The 18,755-nt window shown below is 29.9% G+C and overlaps 1 protein-coding gene across 6 annotated transcripts in view; it reads right to left on the reverse strand.

Moving 5' to 3' along the window:
- Ca-beta (Calcium channel protein beta subunit) overlaps positions 1–18,755 on the reverse strand; it is an 89,625-nt gene that overhangs the window by 59,446 nt on the left and 11,424 nt on the right. For 2 of the 6 annotated variants that reach the window (XM_089082477.1, XM_089082476.1), the window contains exon 2: positions 10,205–10,320. The exons of the other annotated variants lie outside the window; for them this stretch is intronic. In XM_089082477.1, the coding sequence (XP_088938603.1) occupies positions 10,205–10,258 (54 nt within the window). In that variant the 5' untranslated portion in view covers positions 10,259–10,320. The remainder of the gene's footprint in view (positions 1–10,204; positions 10,321–18,755) is intronic. 6 annotated transcript variants of the gene reach the window in all.

Here is an 18,755-nt window from a genome sequence, read left to right on the forward strand (position 1 = left end):
AGGAAGGGCCCGGGTAATGAGTATAATCAAAATGGTTTAGTAAAGAAAGAGAAAGAGAGAAAAAATCAGCCGCGAGCTATACCTTACCAGTGTACACCGCCGTGCATTTGAATTTGAATTTCAAGCCAACTTTGCCATAATGTTCATTGGTCACGAAGGAGGCATCTGGTGGACGAACAAATTACGGGTTACTATCCGTTCTTTTCCTACTCGTCTCTAGCTGCATTATCGTTCGAATAGAATCACGTTTTGGTCTAGTCCTTTTTATGTGTACACCGCGCGGCCGAAGGGATAGCTATCGCTACCGGCACGAGTCCGCGAAAACGTCCTCTTCGCAGATGTTTTGCTAACGTCTGTTTCGATGGCCTTTTTGTTCCAAGCTGACTTCCTCCCCGGCGTGTGCAGACCGTTGTTGGCGGCGTCCTGCTTGACCTTCCGTCAACCCTTCAAGATTCGAAACCGGCAATTCCAAGATACATATTTTGTGAGCAGAAGATTGAAGAATTTTTATTAACTTTCTATTCTTATTCGATTTTTATATCCATGTTTCCATATTCTTCATATAAGAGTACATCATATAAATTTGAAGACATACTTTTGGTGTGAATTTTACTTTTGGTATATTTGTATTACTTTTTAATTGTATTACACTATTATTACTATTGCATTCTCATAATATTTTTATATATTTTTATTAACTTTCTATTCTTATTCGATTTTTATATCCATATTTCCATATTCTTCATATAAGAGTACATCATAAATTTGAAGACATACTTTTGGTGTGAATTTTACTTTTGGTATATTTGTATTACTTTTTAATTGTATTACACTATTATTACTATTGCATTCTCATAATACTTTTATATATTTTTATTAACTTTCTATTCTTATTCGATTTTTATATCCATATTTCCATATTCTTCATATAAGAGTACATCATATAAATTTCGAAATAATAACAAGTTCATACCATAATACGTATGATTCATTCACAGATATATAAGTAAAAAGTGATAAACCAGTATTTAGCCAATTCTTATACTTAAGATTATTTTAAGTCGAATCTTAGATCTTAAAGTCCTATTGAGCCAATGAAACAACCGTATTGTATCTTAGGACCATGCTTAAGATGATTTTAAATATAAAAATTGACTATGAATATAGGCTATAAGAATTTGAAGTATTAAAAATGTCAATCATATCATCTAAAGTAAAGATAACCGTATCTTATATGTATGTTTTATATGTATGTTATGATAAAAGATAAGCGTGCCTAATTTTGTATTTAAAAACAAGTTTAATTGTGGCAAATGTGAACAAATCTGTAATGAATAAATATATCTGTGATTTCTAATAAAAGAGTAGTCTTCGAACATTTCATTTAAGAGAATCTTTCAGATGTACATCTAAAAAATGAAAACTTGTCAAAAAAGAAGCATCAAAAAAGAAGAAAAACTTATGCGTTTGAGAAAGTGAAAGTTAAATAGAGATTAAATGTAGTCTGTAGGATAAAAAACTTTTGTTGCTCTATATATATCGATTTTAACAGAAAAATATAGTTGCGAATAATAAATTAGTAATGTGCCTTATTTTCACATTTTTAAAATAAATTTTTCAAATTATAAAATAATCTTATTTTTTGTTTTGTTTTATCTAATTTAATTTTTTAATAAATTCAAATATATAATAACTTATCACCGATTTGTCATACACTTGAATATAATATATACTCTGAGATAAAAGAGAATATGTAATATTTCTAGCTTTTATTATTTTTTTTAACGTTGTTTTAAATTCTTTTAAAATAAAACATTTTATTTCACTTTATTTCATTTTCTGCTATATCTGAAATAACGATACTTTAAGTGTATGTGTGTGTGTGTGTGTGTGTGTGTGTGTGTGTGTGTGTGTGTGTGTGTGTGTGTGTGTGTGTGTGTGTGTGTGTGTGTGTGCGTGCGTGCGTGCGTGCGTGCGTGCGTGCGTGCGTGCGTGCGTGCGTGTGTGTGTGTGCGTGTGTGTGTGTGTGTGTGTGTGTGTGTGATTTAAAATTTTAAATTCAAAGAACATTTGAATACCTTGAAATTTTTGATAGCTTTTTTATATTAATCACTTTATCACATTTATAAAGAGAGAATAGAGCACAATGCAATGACAGAGAAATATAATAAATAAAGAAATAACTCACTATTGAAGTTTGTGACTTAGGTTTGAGGGATTATGATCAAATTTTTGACCATAAGATTAAAATAGGAGTCTATAACATTTCACTGAGCAGCTAAGTAGCAGTTTTTACTCTCATTATATTCAGTTGCTGTTTAGTTCCTTTGAGGGACTACAGTATTGAATTTTTATGTATATAACAAGAAAAGTTTTATGATGCCTTTTTGTTGAATATTCCATTCAAATTCCATTAGAATTTTATATTATTACACAAGATATTCCATAGTGATCTTAGGTGGGCAAGTAAAACAAATTATATATTGGATAGGAAACTTGTTTCATTTTGTGATTTTCAATAGAGCTGCAAATAGTTAATGAGATAGTAATTCATAAAAATTCTCAAATAAGGGTGAATCCATGTGAAAAGATAGTCCAGCGTTACGCGCAGTTGCCAGGAACAAAATGAGATGTTTGAAGATGTACGCAATAAGCGGATGTGCTCTATTATTTATAGATTGTCAAATCTTTAAACACTACGCTTCCTTCCTTATGCTTGTATCAAACCGCATAATGGATTCGTGAATATTAAACTTTTATTAATTATTGCAAAAATCGCAAAGTATAGATAACTTCAGTATAATTTGCTTATCTTACTTATCTATAAGAAATGCCTCATTAATTATAGGATATCTTATATATTATTTTACATTCTAGCAAAGTTTTTTTATTTATAATAGTTTATATATATCAGAACTTTTCCTGACGAGAATGATTAACGGTGAACTGTTATTAATAAATATAGTCAATCATTAAATTTAACAATAGAAAAACTGTTCATATACAATTTTAATTATAAATATTAAATTTATAATATTAATTATTTTATTTTAATTAAAGTTGAAAAGTTTATTTATTGATGTAAGTAATTAAACATTGTGAATATCAAACATTGTGATACATAACATTTAATAATTTAATTGCATCTCTTGCTATTTTATACAACGTAACATGTTTATGTAATCAAAATATCCATCAATTAATAACTGATATTAAAATTTTATTGTATTTACCATAGTTGTTTATTATTTATTTTAATATAATATCAATCAGTAAGTAATATAACAATAATAGCATTATATTTTGGTCATATTAATATAATTTGATATTTAATGTCTCATAAATAAAAATCGAAAAATTATAATATAAAGGTTAAAATTAGCTTAGATTAAAATTAGCTTATGCGTTGTAATAATTTTTAACAACAACAACATATAGTTCTGTTGCTTTTAAGAGACTTATTTGTATATACTATAATTATTATGCTATTATTAAGAAGGTAACTTTTTAGGTAAATTTTTTAAACGGCAATAAGTGAAAAAGTATCTCTATGAAAAATGCATTATACCTTTTAAGATAACATCAAGAATTTTTAAATTAGTCTTTAACCTCTTCCAAATCAATGAGGCATAATGTCACATAATGTAATCCTCTGTACCCCTCCTAATCCCTGTATATTTTACCCTCTGTATACGCATCCTTGCATCGCATTATATCGCTTTCAATTATTATGGCAAAAATATCTTGTAAATTCAATGCTTTAGAAAATTCCTTAAGTTTTTATTTCTTTAAATTAACTTAAATAATTTAATTAGTAATAATTTATTTTTTGCTTTAATACACATATCTCTTTCTACATCTATTTAACAATCCACATATTTCTTATCTATGTATATACAAATGAAGCTGCGCCTACATTTCGAGTTATAAGATCATACAACATAAATAAAATTCATAAAAGCAATGAAAGAAAGATAATAAAATTTACATAAATAAATTAATATTTGTAATTTACATAAATAATTTAATATTTGTATATTGCATTATCAAATTTTTTGTATCAATAACATGACGTATTAATGCTTCATTTCTGCTGTTTTATTTTTTATAATCCGCATGGATTACAGCCATTTGTTTCAAATTATTTCTTACATTTATAGTTACATCTGGTTGCATCGCGACTTAAACATCGTGCTCCCTATATTTCCGCTTAATTAATTTTTTTAACAATAAGATGATAGTCTTTCGCGGATACTGGGACATTTTCCCTTTGCGCGAGAAGGGAAATGAAGCGATTTAATTCAAGCGAACGGTTAAACTGCTGTAAAGCGATGCGCAGAGCCCTTATACTCTCTAAATACTTAATAAGGCCTGACAAACCCCTACAACCGTATGTTCCCTTTTATGGATTAAGACGCTAAGCATGTCGAAAGAAAAGAAAAAATATACTTGTTCTGTCAAACGTCTTTATACCCTCCAGTATGTTTCAGTGAGCATACACTGGATAATGCAACAGTAAACAATTTGCTATATAGTATTGTTAGATACCTAGTACTTAATCTAGCATAACGTTTTGATGTATAAAAAACGTGAGAGCAAATTTTATTGTTATATTTAGATAAGTGAAGAGAAAAAGAACAAATTTAAATTAAAGCTACAAGTTGATAAGACAATAATTAATTGCAAGCAGAGATGAGCATATTTCAAATTCAAACTTGGAGAGAAATAATTATTTAAATAATTTTATTCAAACAATATTTTAAAATTTTCAATGATAAGATATGAGTACATAAAAAATATTATTTATATTATTTTAAAATCTAATAATTTATTTAGTTTTTTTGAAAAATAATTTAAATAATTTAAAAAAAAATTAAAGAATTAACAAAAATTGTTAAAATAATTTTTAAATATTTAAAATTTAAAATAATATTTGAATATTTTGAATTTAAAATATTTTTGATTTAAAATATATATTTTTGTATTATATCAAATATTATTTTAAAATATTTGTATTAATAATATTATGCAATAGTAAAAATATTTGAGAAATGTGTACATTTGTTTGCCTCATGCTATGTAAAGAAAAATTAAATGCATTAAATATACATTTGAAACATAGAAATAATCAATTATTTTTTATGTAATTTTTATTTAATCATTACAAAAATAGATTATTATTTCACGTTATCAGTCGTATTATTATATTTCATTTATATTTTTTTACTTTTATTTTCTCCGTTTATTTTGTATCTTGCAATATAATATACATATACATTGTATTTATTAGAGAGTTGGCACATCAGATAAAATTATATATTTATATAGTTATTTTGGAAGTATAGAAGACAGATCACAAATTCATAGCTTTATATTCTGCGAAACATTTACCTTTTTGGCTAATCTTCATTAAATTGGACCATATAATAATGAACCAAACATGTATGCAAAAAGTTTAAATCAAGATTTAAAAAAATATTCATGTATGATATATGTTTATATGATAATTATTTTTTTTTGTTTTCCGAGTTTTTATATCTCGTATTAAATTTCTGTAAGCCACAGGTAACGAGCAAGGAGCACAATCTCGAGGAACGACCGTCGTTTACGGCGAATATTTTAATCGCATCGCCTCTTGGTCCGATACTTCTAGGACTATCGTGTATCTCATCCGGACTGACCGCATTCTCATCCGCGTGACGTCAGCATCAAAAAGAGTCTTTTTACCGCGCATAGAGGAAGCTCATGAATTTGCGCCTGGCTACATGTCGACGCGACGGCTTTAAAAATTCCCGATGTTCGTTTATGGCCGGCTAATTAGATTTTTATCTTCATTAACGGCTCGCCCGGCAAATCCAGTCCCGTGAATCGTTGCGATTCACGCGTCGCTCTCGCGCCCATCTTTATGTGTACTGGATGTCTTCGGCGATCGACCCGCGTGTTCTATGTGACGAATACATATGTCCGACGAAACCATTCGGCCTTGAAACGCGAACACGAGACGCGATATCACACGTTGGGTTTCCATTTTAGAGAAAAGGCTACGATTACGTAGAAGTCTCTCTCTGTTTCGTTTCTTTTATTGTCCATCGTGCTCGGCTGCAGTCGGCTGTAACAGCATTTGTTAACGCATAAAAGAAGGATACGTATGAGGCATTACATTCCACGTATTTTAATGCAAAATATTTCATATATATTTCGCGATTAATATCCCCTTGGACTATAAACACAAACAGGCAGCAAATGAGAACCAGTTATTCCCTTTTCTCTCCGGTCACTCCATTTTAAATCCTGGATAATGCCATCGATATGAGCGCAGAAAAGAGAGAGAGAGAGAGAGAGAGAGAGAGAGAGAGAGAGAGAGAGAGAGAGAGAGAGAGAGAGAGAGAGAGTGAGACAAGGAGGAGAGGGGAGCAGAGAAATAAAATGCAAAATTTTTTATGATCGTTAAAAAAAAATCCAATTTTTGATCGTCCCGTTTATATCGATCATCTGATTTATGTCGCGGGACGAATTATAATTAATTGTTAAAATTCTACACGTAGTACCTCGCAATTAATTCGCATCAAGAATATAGACGATCGTATTTTACCATCGAGAATTACATATAAATTATATTTTATAAGAAGGTAGGTTATATTGTAGATATGTCCATTTATGGTAATCTACTTCGAAATATACCAACTCACAATTCTGTATCCAAGTATTTTTGATGAAAGTTTTTTTTTCAGTATATATATATCTTTTAAAATAAAATATCCTTTAATTTAAGAATCAAAGAATACATTATAAATATTCGATAAAAACTTTCGAAAACTTATTTTCGTATTTCAGATAAAAGGTGAGAAATATGAATCAATGAAGAAAAAAGAAAATTTGAAAATTGTTTTAATAATGAAAAGGTAATTAATTTATTTATTCAATAAAAAAGGTATTACTTTAAAAAGAACTTTCCGTTAAGAAGGAATCTCCACTTATAACATCTGTTCATAAAGGTTTGTTAAAATTTTATATGTATAGTTTAATGACTTATAAAAAATTTATCTGCAAACAATTACAAAATAGAAATTATTAATTGATTGAACAGCTTTTATATTTTTCAAATTTTTATTCATGTTATTGATAAATTTTTTCAAATGTGACTGCATAATATTGCAAATAATAACGGGATTGATTGTCTGCGTCGGCAACAATTTTGTAAGTTAACTTCTACAATTAGTGTTTTTAGCATGATAATTCAATACAAATAGTTTGTTGTTAAAAATGCAAATAGCTGAAGGTAATATTAAATCGTTGTTCAATATTACATTTGAACCAAGCGTAAAGTTTCTTGTCGTATAATTGTACGACGTCCCGCGGACATTCTCGTAGAACAGTCGATATCGCGTAAATCACCCGTGAAAACGCCCATAAAACGTTAAATCTCTCTTCCGTACGCTACGTTGCGTACGAGCGTCTAAATGGAATGAAATCTGCGAGACGATTCTGCGGCCATACTAAGGTGCGGCCGCCTGGTTTTACGACCTTCGTTTAATTTCTGCACGCATTTTACTAGCAAGGGACGGTGTCGTTACCGTCGCTGAAGGGAATCTAAAGACAAGTCGCTGGTTTTTCAAAATTTTGGAATCCGATTAAGTTTCACGTCTAACATATTTTGTAACTTTCATTATGGTTCATGAAAAGCAAAAACGAAAAAATTTTATTATTGGCTAAAAATAGTCTTATATGAATAAGGACATATAAAATATAATCTAACTGGAAGAGATACGCAATTTATATGAAATTACTATGTATATATATATATATATATATGTATTTATATATATATATATATATATATATATATATATAAATACAGCTGAAATATTTATGTGTGCTCTTATTCGTAATGAGTTATAACTTATTCAGATTTAAGTTGAGATATAATTTTTTAAAAAGAGATATAAATGCTAAATTTGAAATTTATAATTATAACTTTATCAAAAAGGAAACAATATATCTTTTTCTATATTTGAGAAATCTTTTAATTTTTCAGTTAATAATTTCTTCATTTGAAATTAAACTAAAAAACGGCATTTGTTTTAATTTAATGTAAGAACAGATTTATCTTCGTTTTATTCTGTTATCCGTTTAAATATTATTCTAGCGCAAGCTTTTTTTTTTTACAAAACAACGGTATTTGAGACCGGAACACCCTCATCACACACTTCCATCATTCAATTTGGCTATCAACGTTGTCAGCTCTGCCTAAACCAGTACATTATGAGATTGGTGCGAACGACTTCAAAACTGTCACGTAAGGAGTCTGAGTAAGGAGATTAAGGAAAGGAGGGAAAGGAGGGGGGCAGGTGCGTCGTGAAACGTTCGAATAAGTTATTCATGAATTCTTTTAATCGGTTTCTGCGCGTACCGGCCTATCTCGTTTTCTAAGTTTTTATCGCGCGACGCGCGGTCAAGTCGGTAATCAATGTTAATTCGTAGAAAACCATACCGGTAACAAGGACCATAAATTCTTTATTAGCCGGGAGCACCGAGGCCTTCTTTCTTCATTTCGCTATCTCTTCCTTACTCTTGTCACGATTTTTTCCTTCTCTGTCTCGCGAGTGTTCGCGATGCTGCTGTCCGCGACAGATATATCACGGTGTCTCCGAGAAAGCTTGAGATTTATACGGCAGATTCTGCAATGTATCGTGCAGGTTTATCGTGTTGCGGATTTTCAAGGCGTGGACAAGCTATTTGTCTTCCAACGTGAAATTGATTCGCCCGTGAAATTATAGTTACCTAAATTTTGCATAAAACAATGCAACGATATCAGTTCTTGCTTGTATTTCATATCTTGAATAAAAATTTTACTTCTATTTTTTATTTTATTTTTAAAATGTTTATAGATTTTAGTAAATTGTGATAATTCTGATTTATATAAAAACTGAGCTTCTATGTTGACATAAAAACTTCATATAAATGAACGAATATTCTTCTTTGAGATGCAAAAAAGAGAAATTTTTAATTATCTGTAATAAAATTTTTAATTATCTGTAATAAAATTTTATGACTCTGAGTAGGAAATTACAAGTCAAATAATATCAAAAGAAGTTGATGACTGTTTAGTGTCAAAATAAGTGTACAAACTCTAACTTAATTAAAAATAAAAGAAAAATTTCAACATGAAATTAAATGAAAAGTAGAATTCTTTCCGATTGCTCTTTTAAGACTTTAGATGGATAGCTACAAATATTGATTGACAATGTTTAATATAAGTATCTGATTCCAATAATAATTAAATAATTTTAAACGTCAACTATTATTAGCTGAAAGCTAATATGTACCCGGATTCAGGAAACTTTCCGCTTCGGGAATGATCTGAAACAGCCTGCGATTTCTTTATAGATATATACGCCACTTCTTGATCACGAGAATCATGACAGTGAAAGAAAGCTAGGTCATTCGCGGAAAGATCGGTTCGTACTGACATCGTTAATAGAATTGTGTATTACAATTAACATAATTGTAATATAATCGATTTAGAATAATGCAAATAATTTCTATAAATTAATATTTCTATAGATGCATAAGAACTCATTTGTAATATTAAATGCAAACATGCTAATGGGAAACATTTCACTTTTTCATTTTTCTATTTGGGAAAGAAAATAAAACCTATTCGAATCTCCGACATGGGTGCAATTAATATAATACTATTCGTAAGATAGATGAGTGGGAAGAAACAATGAAATGATCCACGCATTAGATTCTAGTGGTCAGGAAAGCAACTGCGTTAAGAGAGAGCCGGACGATAATCAAGACCAAGAGAGAACCAAATTCGAATCCTCGGCATTTGGCCGAATTCCATTAATCCTGTCGAGAACTTGGTTACCGGTTTTCGAAGCAGACTCTGTGTGGGTCGGACACGATGAGGGCGAGCTTGCGAGTACAATCTGCCATCTGAACGACTCGAAGGGGAGAGTCCGCCCGCTCTTGTCCTGACCTACGTCAATATCCCGCTAAGATGCGGCACGGGGGTTTATACATGGACATATTCGATCCGTAATCGATGAGAGGGCGGTATTGGGACGGCATTTTATCCCACCATTACGTGGACGCTTTATTATGTGCCTCTTTCTTCTTTTACCGCCGTGCTAGTGTTTTCTTTTTACAGATACACACTTGTACATGTTAAAATACATTTAATCGTTTAAGTACGAACCTCGCGTCGTATTTTTCTCTCGGGAAAAGTCCACGAATCTTGACAAGCAGCCATTCGGCCTCAATTGCGATCGAGATTGGGATGCCTCGCTGGTGATTTCAATCTGGCACCGATATCTGAAACGCGCGCGACAGAGTGTCTCTTGTTATCGATAACGATCATTGGTTGAAAATATTCAGGAAAATTCAATATGATTTGTGATATAAAGCGCATATACGTATATTATATAAATATTAGTATGCAATGATAAACAATGAGTCATAAATTAATATGTTTTTATTATTGTGTAAAAACAAGTAACAATATAACAATACTCACTAAAGAGAGCTACCATATTTCTTTATTAAAGATTAAAGTTTAATTATGTCTTTTATTTGTGACACACGTTTTCTGGTTTTTATATTAAAGAAGTAAAATTTTTACAAATCTGTTACAGTTAGAAATTTCAGATATATCAAATGTTGCAAGATTATCTATGGGGATCACGAAACAATCTTTCCCACTATCCTAAAATTCGGCAATCGCAGTTGATAAAAAAGAAGCGAAAATGGAAGGTCATCAACAATTAATCACAGAACCTTTATGCCCTAATTTACCAGTGCAGCTTGTTTCCTGGAAAGGGATATCTATCCACTTGACAGCCTTCTGCGTGCAAAGTGCAGCTGCGACGCAGACTAGTATATGCTCCACCCATAATTGTTAATTATTCGCCAGGTTCCTGTATGCACGAGGATGGTAGAATCGCGATAGTGCAAGAAAGACAGGCGCTGTCTGTGCCCGAAATTGGTTGGTGACTAGCCGACGATGCGGATAGCTTGCGAGCAATTTGGCGGTCTAATCTATAACGAAGGGCCTGCGAAAACAAAGGCTCATTCCGTCGTTCCAATTGTTGCATTATTCATGCGTTTCTAGCAAGAAGCGGTCGTAAGCCAGCCCTCGAGATTTTTACTCTCTTCCATTGCCTTTCGAAGAGCCACCGCCTTTTGCGTCCCTCTCTGGTTCCGCGCCGCCTTTCAAAATCCATTTTGTTCCCCTTGAACGCCTTAGACGTAACATTAATGTACCGCCCGGAGTGTAATGCGGTCTCTCGATTACTGAGAAATCAAGGAATTCTCGCTAACACAACTCCTGTTTAGATACTTAATAGTCTCTCAGAATCTCGGAATGTCAATGATAATCTAGAGTTTTTCAAATAAATATTTGACTGAATTTATTGTAAAATAAAAATATAAAATAATTTTTTATAATAATTAAAGAATTTAATTATTCTTAAAAAGAATATAATTGTGATGCATATAACGTTATATTTGCGTCAAATAATCACATACATACATACATACATAGACATTCATATACATATATACAACTGTATTATCACATCATTTATGTGGGAAAATCGATATTGAAAAAGGTGTCAATTGGATGAGTCTGAATGAGGTCAACATGCTTGATGTATTGTGAATGGTTTAGATATCTTATCACATTGATAATATAGACAGTTAAGAATTCTTACATGTTGATTTTATTATATTTACTAGTCATTAAAATAGAGTTGTTTCTAAGATTCCTTTTTTTGTCTTGTCCTGATTCTATGCTGGGAGATTGCTCTGCTGTCATTCTTATATAGACTCAAAGCTCTGTCATTTTTAATGTTAGGTAATCGAACTAATATTCTTCGTTCACGAATAAGTCAGATGGAGGGTGACTTATTAAGATCTGTGATAAAGTTCCCATAAAATTCTAAGAATAATAGGAAGGATTCGGTCTTAATTTTGCAACTGATGCAATTTATGAATAACCGGTTAAGTAAAATTCCAGAGGCCACATAATGAATATCAAGATTGTAAAGTGGCAAAGTAACCACCACCAAAAGAGTTTCTGGTGCTACTTAGTGTTCACGTAAATACCTATAAATTATTGAGAAAATGGTCGTACCATAGCGCAATGACTTACCAATACGACCACGAATGTTCGCCATTATGTTGTGCATTGCTTGCCAAAAAGATCGCAGTAAACTTGTTAACGATCAGTTTCTTTAAGGAATCATAAATGTCGGCAACGCTAATCTATTTTCGCGCCGAAACAAATATCGTAATACAAGCATTTATTTTTGCACCGATATTTTTTTCTTTCATTATTTACGAAAAAAAATCTTAATTTCTGTATATTATTAAATTATAATATTGAATACAATTGATTGAATCAAGTAATATTTTTCTTATATTTGCGTTCGTTATAATGTGCATATATATTAATTTTTTAATTTTATTATCTCATAATTATCCGTCAATTATTTATTTAAAAACTTTATTTAAAAACTTAAATAAAATAACTGATTGAAGCAAACACTGTTTAATTATTAATTTTACATAGAATATAAATTTTATATATAAAATATTAATTAACAAAATTTGTACTTTAGAAAGGTAGGTATAGAAAATATTTTAAGATTTTGAAAGCGAGATATATATATATATATATATATATTTTTTTTTTTTCATTTAAAGGTAAACAGCGATCGAAAAACTGTCAAATAACATCAAAAGACGTCTCCGCTTTCTTTTCCTTCACCTAAAAATACCTCATCATCTTATTGCCTTATGCTTTTATAATACAGAGTGTCTCAGAAAAAATACTTAAACTTTGAAAAAGTTCACTGTATTTATGAAGAAAATATTATATAAACATAAATCTGGAAATATTTATTATTCTTTTCCAGATTATAAACATTTTTAAACAATAAACTTTGTCAAAAACCCTATTAAAATAATTGCTACAAATAAAAAGTAACAACAAGAAGATCATAAATGATGTCTTGAGATGTTCTCAAATAAAAATTTAAAAGGAAAATGTATATGCCATGCAATTGATCTTTTTCTATTCTTTTAATTTCCTACCAATTTATTTTTTTTATTTATATTTTTTTTTATTTATAAATATAATTATTATTATTAAGATATTTTTACTATTTAATTTAGAGAGAAAGATTTTATATATATTTGCAGTTTTATTTTTGAAACGCCTTGTAGAATATTCTGTTCATCAATACCTGTCTGTTATTATACGCTTCATTTCTCAGGTGTGTCTTCAGGTATGAATGATACAATAACAATTTCTAAAGCAACCAAAGGTAGGTAATATTCAAGTCGTGAAAATATTTCGGTGAAAACGTTGAACATCCCTTGTCACTTGCTTGAAGGTAACGATTATAAGACATATTTTAACGTATTTCTATATATTTCTATAATTGAAAGTTTTTGAGTTTTTCTTCTAACCTGTTCCAATCCATATCATTTATTCTTGTACTATTCTATTTATTTTTATATTTATATAATGTTGTGCAAAAATAGAAATATACAAGATTTAATAGTTGCCATATTGTCTTTCCTGAACAGAGAGAATAAGTTGAAATGAATAAAAAAGTTTTCTGTCGTTTAATAAGAAAATGATTATAAAGGTCTAAATAAGTATACATTCGAAAGGACAGATAATATTATGTATGCTTATGATTGCTAAACGTGTAAAGTCTAAAAATGTTTAAATTCTATAAGTGGTAATATATAACTAATATGTATATATTAAACCCTTGTGTCAAATTATAACTATCTTGTATTTTTCTTTTTATAAAATAATTTTTCAGCGTAGAAAATGTTATTATGCTATTTCCATGTCACTTTGCAGTAAGATAAGAGAGCTATATTTTTAAATCTCGTATAAATTTAATTTAAAACTAATTATTTAACATAAAAATTTTCTCATTAATTATTGTAAAATAAAGATTTTTTTTATTTAACCCGTTCTATCTATTCACATGAGATAGCATAGTAACACAGTAATTATTAGATACTCTATATTAATAATTTCAACGTTACGTTCTACGAGAATTTTTACGAAAGAAAATCATATTCAGTTATTTGGTAAGATTTGCTACAATATTTTACATTAGAATTTTGAATTGATTTTATCCTTGAAGTTTTGAATTACGACTACCGCAGGATTTTAAACACTTGAAATTGTGCCAATTCCTAATTTATTACATTTCCAAAATTTTCTTAATAATTTTCTCTTTTGCAGAAAAAACTTTAAAAATTACTTTAAAAACTTTAAGAAAATTCAAAAAAAATTTATAATATTACAAAATCTTAAATGTAAAGTTTAATTCTCTTGTTTAGAATTTCTTATGCAAGCAAATACAAGTATTGAGAGTATATATATATATATATATATTAAATATATGTTATTGCAAACAAAAATTCATAGTAGTAAATTTACTATTTTATAAATTTTATACATTTCATAAATTATCAAAAAATTCTGAAATTTTACAGAAAACGAAAAATTCCAGAACTGCTTACAATAAATAGATAACTTTACAGTAAGATTTTTATGCTTGATAAAATATTAGTAACTTAAAATTGTACGCATTAAATAAAAAAAAATATATATATAAAATAACATAATTAATTATGAAGATTCTTTATATTACTGTATAATACCAAACTATTAGAAATAACATTGCCAGAAATCTAGAGTTAATGATTTATTATATATCTGATAACTAGTAAACAAAAATTTTCCAATGAAATAAATGAAACGTGACGATGTTATTTACAACTGGTGCCTTATCTGCCGGGCATACAGGTCACGCATCTAGACAGGAAATTATTATGAGCACTTAAAGGATGTAGAGATGCAGTAAAAAGTTTCTTCGTTAAAATTAGTATGCATAGATGTATAACCGACTCATAATACGCATACGTATTCATTGAATTGCAAAGCAATATCCAAATAACCCCAAAATCATTGCTTACATCTTTATCCATAAGCGCTATTACGCATGATAAAGTCATAAATTTATAGAAATTTATTAATCTAGCCAGAAGTTGAATAATACATTAAATAAATATGTTTTATTTTATTTTACCAAGAATTCTACAAGATAAATATGAATAGATATTGTATTTAATACATGCAATTCCTCAATTTTTGTTTTTATGACACATTTAATAATTAAATTAAATTAGATTAAATAACTAAAGAAAAAGACCGAACAAACAAAAAAGAGAAGAGAAGCGAGAACAAAGAAATAAAAGGAAGAAAGAAAGACATTCTGCATAAAATTTTTTAGAAAATATTTTATATTATAGCATGCAGAAAAAAATCATGCATGCAGAAAGAAATCTCCTTAATCTTTTATATGTAATTGTGAAATAAGCATTTTATCAAAAGATTATGCATACCACTTTTCGAATAATAATCTCGTAATTTATACAACGAGAGAATATATAAGCATTATAAAAATCATTACTATCAGAGATGGTTATTCCATGGTTGTAATGCCACGTGCCTTAAAGGTAGCAAACACAGCGGTTCAGCCGGCGTGCGCGAGGTGCGTTTAATTCTCTTAAAGGGCGGGTAAAGATGCAAAGAGCGTCTGCTCGCCTACAGAAGTGAAGAAAGAAGAACGTTATAAACTTCCGTGGTATTAACTCATTACGTAACACGCTTTGCCTGCGAACAAGACAACTCGAGCAGTTAACGACCGAGCTAACGACCCGACGCACCTTGCGCCCCCGTCTGCTTATCGCGCCGCGAAACCCCCTCATCTCGCTGTCAAGCGGAGCGCTTCCATCAAACCAAGCCGCGATCGTGCCACCTCCTCGCGTGCTTCACGCGACTCTTGTCCGCGAACACAATACTCGAGCCTCCTCGTGAATCTTTCCAATTAAGCGGCAGGAACCCGATCAGGTGCATGAAGCATAAGAGGGTGCACGCTTCACTCGTTGCTCGTGCTCGTGCTCGCGCTCGTGTTTCATCTACTGGCCGAGGGGCATGACGCGATCATATGCGAAGGGAGGTCCTAAAGTCCTAAGAAACACCCTCGTGCTTTTCTTCTCTTTCGTTCCTCCCGTCATTTTATTCCTTTCCTTCATTTTTGACTTATATCATCAATGTGCTCTCTCTCTCTCTCTCTCTCTCTCTCTCTCTCTCTCTCTCTCTCATCATTCATTTGTACGTCCTCTCTAATGCAATCCAACGACATTCGCGTCATGGTATTCCGAGAAGAATAATTTTGCAATTTCGGAGGCACGCGACTCAGACTTTTTCTCGCAGCTAATTCCGCAGGTGTACCGGACGAGATGGCAGAAGCGGCATCAGCCGTCGTTATTTTACCGACACAGCGACAACGTTTTATGCAAGGCTTAAAAACGATCTTTCGTCAGCTTTTTATTAAAAGTAAAAGGATTGGCTTGAAATTACAACATGATATACATAAATAATACAGTGGTAAAACAATGAATTTTGTGAAAATATTTTGCGCTGCATCAAGAACAAGTTAAATCTGGTATAACTAAAATGACTATAAGAAATGTTGAATAACATATAGTAATTACATCACATTATAAAATTTGTCAAATGTTCCTAATAAAATAATATTTATTTACTATAATAAAACAATGATAATATCGTAAAAACATATACTTAAAAATAAATTATAATGTAATATACTAATTTGTCATATATGATTAATATAAAATAAATATATAATGTTTATTTTCTTAATATGATCACTATTACAAAAAAGATGAAAAAAGAGCGTTTCTTTTGACTATCATGATTGAATACAGCTAATTCCAATTGCTCTATTAGTCATATTACAATTGACGAATCGAAGGTTATTGTGGATAATCCGTAACTATCTGAATAAAAGAAGAAAATATATTCACTAGACAGATATTGAATATACATCTAAGTTGAGGTTCTAACTAGAGTTCTTCAAAATTTAGATGTATTATTAAACAATTTTTGATTGATTCTTATTGTCAATAAATATTTATAATATATTTAAATAATAAATTATTTTATTATTTAGATATATATTATAGTTAAAATGATAAATTAAAATATTATAAAATATTATATAACAAAATACATAAATTTTGTAAAAACTAAATAAAAATAAAAATGTTATAAATCTCTTTGTCGACTCATTTAGGTCATGGGCAATGAATGTATTAAACCCATCATCTAGCATAGCGCGTGATGCGTGTATACACAATGCATTGTGAGAAATTCTAGAAAAAAAAGAAGGTGAAGTTTAAAATATATCTAAGCAGAGAATCCAAAAAAAATACAATATATTATAGTAGGAAATTTTAATATATTCTTCTTTGTATGCATGAGTACTAAAGTAACAAAAGTTTTCAAAATAAAATAAGATAAAAACATCTTTTACAAATATTGTTTTTTCCTAATCATTAATTTCTTCTTCTTCTTGCATTTGTATCCTTCTTTGCAATTAATCAATGCAATAAATATTATGTATTATGTATTGTTTTATTTGAATTATTCGATTATATTTAACTTTTTAATTTAAATTATGATTACTACAAAAATATCTCTCTATATATTTTTCCATATATTTATATCTTTTAAATAACTGTATGTTACTAATATAATACAACAAAAAAAAATAAATTACTCAGATGAACAATTAGAATTTCAGGATATCGATTTATGATGATTCAATAATGAAGAATCATGAACTGTTCAACCAGAATGGCTAATTTTTTATTGCTAAAAGTAGTAAATTCTATAAATATGTTGCTAAGTTGGTTCCGCGTTGTGTCGTTGACTTGATCGATTCTATTTATTGAAAGCATGTTATCAGCCGAAGCGCTGTATCGAAAGCATGAAGGATTAAATTAGAAATATTTCTCAGTTGGAATTTATACAAGTCTTGAGAAACGATACGCACTTTCTCATCATTTACACACTGGCAATCCCGGAAATTACAAGCGCAAACAAGCCGTCAATTAAATCATGCATAAAAGTGGATAGGACATAAAAAGATGAGCTACTCGGAGAGAATTCGAGATTTGAAATAAAAAAAGTCTTATATCTTGCTTTAATTAGTCCCGTTACATTGCTACTTAACTAGCGTGTGTGTTCTTAAATATTCATCACTTCCTGCGCATGTATTTCGAGAAAGACTAATATTATATCGAACATAAATTGAATGTTTCATTTATTGAATATGTGTGAGAAATGATAAATAATGATATTATTTCTACAATTCATTAATATTGCTTTTTATTTATCTTCGTAATTCGCTTAACGGAAGATGTTCTGCTTTAGCAGGTGCATCACGCACTCGAGGTATCGGTTCAGAATGCAACTGCGAATTCCAAATCAGAACTCATGGTCATAGAAGGAAGAGAGAGAGAGTATATGATATGATCGAAAACCGATATACTCATACATGAATCCTGTTGGCTTGGTACTTATTGGCTATGCGCCAGCGAGTACTAAGATGCCACGTCGCACCTTAATAGTAGCCTCTTGCCATTTAATGAAATATGAGATATTCGTGCGAATGTACGGCTCTTTTCATATAAATATATTAAAAGTTCAAATTTTCTTTACAAGATAAAGATCTAGTAATCTTTCGATATATGTATTGTTTTACATCTTAATATCATAACATAATAAAAATTATTGTCATCTATGTATATTTCATCGCAAGTATTTAAAATTAATGTTATTTATA

This window comes from Pogonomyrmex barbatus, unplaced genomic scaffold, assembly GCF_055798465.1.
Source record: "Pogonomyrmex barbatus isolate J1 unplaced genomic scaffold, ASM5579846v1 scaffold6, whole genome shotgun sequence".
Lineage (NCBI taxonomy): Eukaryota > Metazoa > Arthropoda > Insecta > Hymenoptera > Formicidae > Pogonomyrmex > Pogonomyrmex barbatus.